This window comes from Molothrus ater, chromosome 17, assembly GCF_012460135.2.
Source record: "Molothrus ater isolate BHLD 08-10-18 breed brown headed cowbird chromosome 17, BPBGC_Mater_1.1, whole genome shotgun sequence".
Classification (NCBI taxonomy): Eukaryota; Metazoa; Chordata; class Aves; order Passeriformes; family Icteridae; genus Molothrus; species Molothrus ater.
In genome coordinates, this window is record NC_050494.2 from 12,850,072 (window position 1) to 12,859,405 (window position 9,334).

At 52.0% G+C, this 9,334-nt stretch overlaps 1 protein-coding gene across 1 annotated transcript; it reads right to left on the reverse strand.

The window, feature by feature from the left end:
* Positions 1-209: 209 nt before the first annotated feature.
* On the reverse strand, positions 210-8,632 carry TFAP2C (transcription factor AP-2 gamma). Its single transcript, XM_036395661.1, has 7 exons — positions 8,509-8,632; positions 6,810-7,286; positions 6,542-6,593; positions 4,882-5,104; positions 3,879-3,997; positions 2,452-2,593; positions 210-563 (listed from the first exon to the last, which is right to left on the reverse strand). Exons 1-7 carry the CDS (start codon positions 8,554-8,556, stop codon positions 278-280), a joined length of 1,347 nt encoding a protein of 448 aa, XP_036251554.1. The 5' UTR covers positions 8,557-8,632; the 3' UTR covers positions 210-277.
* Positions 8,633-9,334: the final 702 nt, after the last annotated feature.

Genomic DNA, 9,334 nt, shown 5'->3' on the forward strand with positions numbered 1-9,334 from the left:
CCATACACTTGTCCCCGAGTACTTATCTCCAGGTAATTGCTCCACACAACAGGGATACTGCAGCTTTTAGCAACACTTGTCCCACGGATCCAGCAGGAGTGAAGATCCTGAATGATTTTTATTTTCCTCCCCTTTTTCCCCTCGTTTCTTTAAAAAAAAAAAAAAAAAAAAAGAAAAAAAAGAAAGAAAAAAAAATAAAACCACCCAAATCTCTATGTTCCCCCTGGCAAGAAGATGAGAGTCTGTGTAGGAGGAAGGGCAAAGTCTGGTTTTCCTTTCACTTCCTGTGCTTGTCCATTTTGTCAATGGTTTTGTTGGTCTCTGCGGGGCTCTGGTCGCCAGCGTTCATGTAGGATTTGTCTGCTATTTTTAACGCCTCGTTTAGGTAGTTCTGCACGGATGTCATGGCAGCACAGATGGCAGCGCTCCCAAAGCCATGTGTGATCAGGCTGAAATGAGTCAAACAGCCCTGGATGCCAGGGTCCAAGATGGGGCTGGGCCTCGTGTTTCCAAGGGGAGTTCTGTCCTGAGTGAGGAGGTCTGTGAATTCCTTACAGATCTGCCTGCAACACACAAAGGGCTCACGCTTTACACCACAGAAATTAACTGAAATAGCAAAGAGATCACAAATAAACTGAAACGGCAAAGAGATCTGCATCGAACATTTGGCATTTGTGGCGGGAACTAGGAGAAATCCAGTGTCTAAATTTAAAACAAAACCAAAAAATTAGCATCACGTTCAAACGATTGGATTTCCAGGTTTCTGTTTATTAGCACCACTTCCTGATGAACCTTCTGCTGCATCCCCATCACAAAAACAACTCTGCAAAATAAACTCTGCACCTCTGGTGCCTGCCTGGCTGCGCATCATTTGCTCCAGATTTGGAGTGGGAATTCAGTGCTGGTTTCTCTGAGAACTTTCCCAGCTGGAGCAGCTGAAGAGGAGATTTAATTTAGTTGTGTATATTCCATGTATACGTAGGGAGGCCGAGGCCCTGATCCTGCAAACACTCACACATATGCCTGGCAAAACATGAGTGCTTAATAATGCTCCAGCATATGTTGTTTGCTGCTTGTAAATCTGTCCCCTTGAAGGGATTTCACAGGAGCTGAGCAATCTTAACAGAATCATCACTTTATCAGGATTTCTCAATCACAAACATCTTCCAGGGGATTTTTATTAGTGCCAGTAACAATGCCAATAAGGAAAATACTCAGGAGCAGGAGGAGTGCTCAGGAAAAATTAGCAGAATGTTTAAACTATAGGCAAGGGAGACTCGATTTCTAGGTGTATAAATTTTTAAGAGCGCTATTATTGTAAAAGATCTTTTTAAAAAGAAGGCTGGATGGATTCAACACCAGGAGTGTATTTTACACCCCTGTTGTGAGCACAAAGCCAGGGCACCTTTCTCAGCAGTTTAGGCAGGTTTTTGTCAGCTCCTCTGCAGAGTGAGGGTGCTGCCAAAAGCAGGGAATTCCATCCACCCCAAACCGGGAAACATCCCAGAGCAGAACAAACCAAAGCTCTGCTAAACCTGAGCCTGGGACAGGAGCTCCGCAGGGGAAAGGGGAAAGTTGAGCACTCCAAACACCAGTTTGAGATAAGCTCAACTCAGCCCAGGGACCTGCTCAGGATGGAGTTTATCACAGGCACGAGGGTCTGCAGAACAGCCAGAACAAAGCTCCCCTCCTTCCCCTTCACCCAGGTCTGTGACAGGGATTTATTGAAGCACAGGGACTTTCCACACCTACCAGAGGATGCTTCCAGTGAACTATAAACATCTCCAGCCATGAGAGGGAAAAAGGGACTCTCCAGCAGCTCCTGAGTCCCACGGGAAGCCGGGAGCTGCCAAAGGCAGCTGGGAGCACACGGGGGCTGAGCTTCCCCTGCTCCACTCCTGGCCCTGCTCACATCCCAGGGCACACCTGCTCCACATCCTCGGCCCTGCCACACCTAGGGTCACCTTGTCCTTAGGGTCACCTTTGTCCTTAGGGTCACCTTTGTCCTTAGGGCTCTCCTGATGTAGGATTTTCCCTGAAGTTTTTTACTGCAGCTGAACAGAACTGGTCTGAACTACTTCAGTTACCTACAGGACTGTTACCCTTATTATTGGTAAAGAATGAAATAAAACTGCTGCTAGAGACACCTTTTCCTTAGGGCTCTCCTGGTGTAGGATTTTTCCTGAAGTTTTTACTGCAGTTGAACAGAACTGGTCCAAACTGCTTCAGTCACCTACAGGATTGTTACCCCTTATTATTGGTTGAGACCGAAATAAAACTGCTGCCACAGCTGAATTCAAACCAAAACCAAATAAAAAGAATTGCTTCATCTTCCTAATTAAAATTACACACAAAAATCCACCAAGCTATCCCCCAGTCGCAGACAGTCAGAGTCAGACAAAAACACGTTCAAAAAGGGGAGAAGAAATAAAATCCCAGCTGAAAGCTTACTTTGCAGCAAGCAGCATGTTCTTCCTGTTTGCCATCTCGTTGCGGCCCATGTGTGGTCTGGTTAAATATTCAGCCACTGCTTTGGAAGGAAATTCTGTCTCACACACGTAGCCAAAGTCACGAGCAAGATGCACAGCTTCACCTGGGTGGGTGAAAGGGAGAGCTTGGTAAATTGTAAAATATCATTTATTGGAAGGAAATCAAGGACATTAAGGGGAAAACGCTGTGGGTTTTGTAAGTGTATTTCCGTTTTGGAAAGCAACACTGTTCTGTCACTTACTACGGTATTTTAATTGATGGATCTGTTTCTTTGTAAGTTTGTATCAAGAAAAAAAGAGATTTACAGGGTGACTGCTACAAAAAAGAATTCTCTTGCTTTTATACTAGAAAGAAAAAATTCTGTCTCTATCCAGAATAACTGCACAGCAAAGAACACAATTCAGTCAAGATCAAATTGTCCGCAGATTTAAAAATATCTGCCAAATAAATCCCACATTATAATAAAAGTTTTCAGTTTAGTATGCTTTTGAAATATTTTTTCATAAGAACTTTCAGACAGAAAACCAAACTGCAAGGTGTATAACCAGGTCACTTTTTTTTCATTAAAACAATTTGATCAGGCTTAAGATTAAAGATTGGTGTGATTAGTGCAATGTGCCTGCGTGCATGTGCACACACATCAGCTCTCCAAAACTCCCAAGCAAAGCTTTTAAATGCAAGTTGCTGCATTATAAACAGCAGGAAGGTACTGTTTGATCATTTTTCACTCTTCCCATTTCAGTTGCTGCTTGTATTCCTATTAAATTGTGCCACTACCAGGAGCTGCTTGAAACAGGAACACCAAATGTAAACCACACACACACACATATATATATATATATATACACACACCCTTCAGGTCAGCTTCACTGACAGAGGGTCCACAGAGCATGGCCCACATTAAAGGGGCTCCAGTTTCCTAGCAGGAAGCCCCAAGCTATAAATCTCACTTTATAAGCTTGTTTATTAGCAAAGCTTCTGAGGACACCGCTGAGGTAGGGCAGGACTGCACTCAGCTGCCCCAGAGTCCCCAGGTTTCCCAACAAGAAACCAAACCCACTGACGCCAGGAGTTTCACCCCTTTTGCCTCGCCCCTGTGAAACCCAAAACATCCCTCAAGAGACAGAGGGGGCAAAGGTGCCTGTGGCCCATCCTGGCAGGCAGGAATTCTGCATCCCTGCAGTGGCTGGGTTTGGGTGAGAGAGCCCCTCCAAGGCAGCACAGCCCTTCCTTGGGTGCCTCAACATCCCCACCACGCTCGCTTCAAAACAAACAAAAAACCCACACTACTTTCAGGGACTTTCTAACCTTTCCATGCTTCGCCTAGAGGATAAAAGCTGCGCACAAGGGGAGAAAGTTTATTTTTAAGACACACTCAGGAGACTGACCTTCCACCAAAGATGTCAATAGTGTCACATTTGCAGCTTTCCTTCTGCCAGCAGGAAGATTCAAGCCAATTTTATCCAGTTTTTCCCTTAATGATCTGCCACCATTTTTAGATTTGGCTCTGTAATTAAAGAGGAAAAAAAATGGCCTTATTTATCTTCAGGGAACACTTCTTTTTAAGATGAGAAATTCCAGTTACTGACATTCAATAGGGTTCTACTGGGGTGGGGAGAAGATAAAAAACAGGCTCTTTTCAAGTGACCTACTTTTTAAATGCTCTACTAAAATCCAGCCAGGATGAAACACAGCAGGTCAAAATCAAAATATTTCAAAGTGCACCACTGAAACCAACAGTTGTAGAACGATCACAAGCCAAATTAAGTGTATGCAGAAAAGGATGTGGAAAATGTCCTTGTAATGATTAATCAGGATCATGAGATTTAATAAAAAAAAAAAATCATTCCACAGGGTTTTGGGAATCAGAGACAGCTCCACGTGCTGGTTTTGAGACAAAACCCTCAGCTCTAAACAGAGAATGAGAATTGCTTTCAGAGCTGTTAATAGCACTTCTCCAGAGGCAGCAGAAGTGCAAAGAAGTTTTATTTCCAAAGCCTATTAGGATTCAGCGTCGTCGTTGGGCTGCTCAAAAATCAGGAGCTGGCTGAGAGGCTCTGGGGCTGTGCTGGTGTGGCTGCTCACACACAGCAAAACAAGAATAATACAAACACACACAGCAAAACAAGAGTAATACAAACAAGGGAGGGGGGAGGCTGGCAGGGCAGGGAGGGTCCGTCCAGCCTTCCACACAAGGGAAACACAAACAGGGCACAAGGGGGAGGCTGGCAGGGCAGGGAGGGTCCGTCCAACCTTCCACACAAGGGAAACACAAACAGGGCACAAGGGGGAGGCTGGCAGGGCAGGGAGGGTCCGTCCAACCTTCCACACAAGGGAAACACAAACAGGGCACAAGGGGGAGGCTGGCAGGGCAGGGAGGGTCCGTCCTACCTTCGCAGGACTCCTCCTAGCAGGGAGGCATTGAGACACTCCGGGGGCGAGAGCCGCCTCTGCACCTCTGCCACTGTCACTTTGTACTTGGACGTGGAGCTGAGCAGGGACAGGCGGCCCGGCACGGAGCAGAACACCTCGTTGGGGTTGATCACCACCCCGATTAACCCATCCTTCTGGCAGGGCAGGCTCAGAGCGCTGTTCTTCGTTAGGGAGATGGGACCTGAGGGTGGAGAAGGGAAAGCAGGGATTTTTATAAAAGGGGGAAATAAATAGGAAGTGGCAAGTGAGTTGTCTTTCTGTACCAACAAGCCGGGAGAGGGGATTTTGTTTGGTGTTAAATGCTCTCATCGCTGGGCCCCCATCCCCAGCATCCATCCACCCAAAGGGCCCCAAAACTATTCCTGACCGGCTGGATTTTGCCACTGGATTGCCAGGAGCTGCCGAACAAAACCAAGAACGCTTCTGAAGGCACACAAATCCCACACCAGCAGGCTGCAAGGTAGCAAAGCCGTGCTCACAAAAACTCCATGCTCCAACAGACTCCAAATTAGCATCCTCCAGCTACTGCCAAAACTCTTCCCAAGCCAGGGCAGGGAGAAACCTCCCGGCTCCTGCTGGGATTCATCTTCCACCTCGCACACGCAGATTTAAGAAACCGCCTTTGGAATTTAATCCAAACAAATTCCTACCAGAAAGCAGCACAACAGGGAGGGACGCAGCCCAGGGGAGAACCGAAAGTAAGGAGCTGCTCCTCGTTAAGAGCTTCAGCCTTTAGGTGAGGAGGGACAACAAAGGCTTTGGAAGGAGCAAACCACAGCTCCGGCTTTTCCATCCCCTCGCGAATCCGCCCGGTTCACCCAGCGCTGCTGCTGAAAGGGTTAAAGAGCCGAGGTCGGCCCCGCTCCCGGAGGGGGAAGATTTGTCAGTGGTGCATCTGACAGCAAAATTATTCTCCCATGAGCTAAAGGCAGCAATCAGCGCTCTGACACACACTTCTGCTTTTCCTCAGTTAGGTATTTGTTTGAAGTCTTCAGAGGAAACTTCTGATTTTTTTTTTTTAAGCACAAATTTGTTTAAAAACAAAAGCAAGGAAAAAAACGTAAATTACTGTAAATTGAGTCAATACGTCTTCCTCCTTCCTCAAAACCTCGGCTACAAACCAATTTCGATTAAGATAAAGCCAAACAGTCTTCTGCCAGCGAACTCAGTCTTTTCTCAAAACTTGTAAAGAGGTTAAAAAAATTGGGGAAAAAAAAAAAAAAACTATCTTCGACTGCTATCAGCAACAAAAAAACCTCAAACAAACAAACAAAAGAAAAGCCCCGTGTCACTTTACACACACGTACTTCAGGAAAGATTAAAATCAGTTCAAGGTCCTGGTTCCGATTAAAGCCATAACACAAGAGCACACGAGGGGGGACAGCCGCGGGTGTCCCCGGGGGAGTCTCACATCCCAGGGCAGTTTGTCCCCACCGCCACCTTCCCTCGGACAGCATCAGAAAAATCCAGCGACAAAGCGTGGAGTAAAAACTCCTCCGCCCTCCCGATCCCAAAGGATCGTTCTTGATAAAAATAATAGGGCGTCACTTCACCGGTGCGTCATGAAACTTTTAACTATTGACAAGGGAAAGTAGAACTGCGGTGCCACCTTACTGACCTTTTCTAATGACTGTCTGGTCATGCATTAGTAAGTGTTGATCTTCCACATTCTGGAAAGAGAAAGGGGGAGAAAGTTTCGCACCTGGAAGAGCCGAGAGGGAAAAACCCGGCGGCTTTAGGGAAACCCATCCCCTCCCCGCGCACCCGCACCCCGAGGGGCGAAAGGGACAAAATGCGGATTTCTCCGCATGGATGGAGATGGGATGTGCAGAGGGACACGGGGCCTGTCCCGCTTTGCCGAGGGGGGGTGTCCGGGCTCTCCTTACCTGCACCTCCTCCATCTGGTGGGCCATGTCGTGCAGGCCCAGGTTATCGGCCAGCGCCGAGGCGTCCAGCCCGTGCCCGTGGGGCAGCAGCAGCTCGGAGCGCCGGAAAGTCTCGCGGCGGCTGCCGGCAGAGCCGCTCTCCAGCGCCGAGAGGTGCGGCACCAGCCCGGGGCGGCCGTGCGGGGCCAGCCCCGCCGGCTCCTGGCTCTGCCGGTTCGGCCAAGCGCTCTGCTGCTGGCTGGGCGGCGGCGGCGGCGGCTGGTGCAGGGGGTTGATGGAGAAGGGGTCCCCGAGGTGCGAGTAGGGGTCGCTGGACTGGGAGTAAGGCAGCGGCTGGTAGGGCGGGGGGAAGTAGGGCGGCTGGAAGTCGGAGGCGCCCGAGTGCGAGAGCGGCGGGGCCGGGCTGTACAGGTGCTGGCTGACGGCGGAGAGGTGCGGCAGCCGCGGGTTCCCGTTGCTGCTGCCATCGTGCCGGTCCTGGAAAGCACACAGGGGTGGGGGACAGCGGGGTGGGCGTCAGCGGGGTCGGGGGACACGGCGGCCGCGGGTGGTGGCGCTTGGGAAGGAGAGAGGAGAGAGGAGAGCGAGAGCCGCCCCGCTCCTGCCCTGGAGTTTGGTGTTTTTAAGGCACTTCGCGGAAGAAATCAGCCCCGCTCCCAGGGAAGAGGTTACAAAGCAGTTCTCGCTGCTCTCCTCATCGCAACCACACCGGACCAACCCTTCTCCCGCTTGTGCGAGTCAGCAGAGGAATCATTAAAATCACAAAAATTCAAATCAGAGACGCAGCCGCGTTTCCGCCGCGCTGCCTCGGCTGGGCAGGAGGCGGCGGAGCCGGGGTGGGGGCTGCGGAGCGATGGGGACCCCCGGCACTGCCGTCCTTCCCACCCCGAGGGGCGCCCGGGCCGGGGCTCCCGGCTCTGCCCGCCGGGAGGGAGCGCGGCGCTGCCTCCAGCCGTGCCATCGCCGCTTCTGCCCCCATTTCCAATCTCAGCGCTCAGAGCTGAAATGTCTACATTGAGCTGATCCAGGGATTTGGCAGCTTCTGGCTTCACGGTCATTAAAATAACAGGGCTAGTTAATAAGAGGTGAATGGGGTCCCAATGGAGCGTGAAGCGGGGACTGCGGCTAATCTGTAGGAGCCGAGCAGGCGGACCAGCGGAGCCGGGGGGGGCACGGGGGACACCGACGAGTTCGGAGAGATCAAAACCCGGGAGCACCTCGCGGCGGGTTTTGGTGGGAGCTGCTCCCGGGGAGGAGAAACGTGCGAAGGAAGGGTTCGCCCTGCCCGGCTCGGCAGCTGCTGCCTGCCGGCCCCTCCGCATCCCGCCCAGCGCGGTGCGCTCCCACAGCCCCGCGGCGCCGGGGTCCCGCCGCTCCCGCATGGATGCTCCCTGCTCCATGCGGGGTACGAGCTCGGTTCTCCCAGCTGGGGCCCATTTAATTCGAGAGTTCAAAAGACTCCGTAAAGAAAAAAAAATACAAAAATTATAAAAAATACGAAAATAAAAATTCGCACTTCCAAAGGAAAAAGGAAAAAAGAAAAAAAACGCCAAGCGGGCTGTTGGGGCAGGGAGCGCTGCCGCTCCGGCGGGGATGCGGCGGGGCTGGCAGCGAGCGGGGCCCGGGGGCTGCGGAGCCCCGCGCTGCCCCGCGCAGCACCCCCGTCCCCCGGCGGCCACCCCTCCCCGCAGCCTCTCACCTCGCAGTCCTCTTCGTACTTGACATTATCTGCTAGTTTCCACAACATGGCGTCCAGCGTCCGGACCAGGTGCGCGGTGCCGCCAACAGAACAGCTCGGCCCCCGCCACGGGCGGTAAATCCACGCCGGCGCTGGGCAAGAGCAGCGGCCCCCCGGACGGAGCTCAGTTGGCAGGCATGAAGGCAGCTGACGGACTAACCCTGCGCGCTTGTGGTCACTCGGGCTTTTTTTCCCCTGCCCAGACGCCCTTAATGGCAATAGGATTATCCTAACTCCTCCCCAGGGATGGCTCGGGCGCCGCGGCCGCCAGCCACTCAGGAGGGAGCGCGCAGCCCCAAGCCACTCCTTCCGCGGCCGCGGAGGGCGGGCGGGCAGCGCGGAGCCCGGGCCCCTCCGCCGCCCCTCCTCGGGGTGCGGGGCCGCTGCCCCGCGGGGAGGGACGGGGGCACGCGTGGGCAGCCCGGGCTGGCCGCAGCTGCCCCGCGATGAGCGGGTTTGGGGCGCTGTGCGAGCAGGGCCGGGTGTTCCCCGCTCCTCCACGCGTGGATGGGCTCTGCCGAAGCCCGCAGTGCGCCGCCCCCACGGCCGGCGGGGGTTTTGGGTGAAATAAACTCGGGAAAAGTCCTGGTAGCGAAAGCGAGAAAGTCCGAGCGCAGCCGGGGTTTCATTTGCATAATTGTCAAGAGTTTGAATTACTGATTACAACTTGTAAGCTACCAATGTTTAAGGTATAATTTACTTAATGATCCGACAACATTATTGCAGTGGTGTCGAACCCCCGGTAGGTAAAGCAGCCCTGATTCAGCGTCCCCGATCCGAGGCTCTG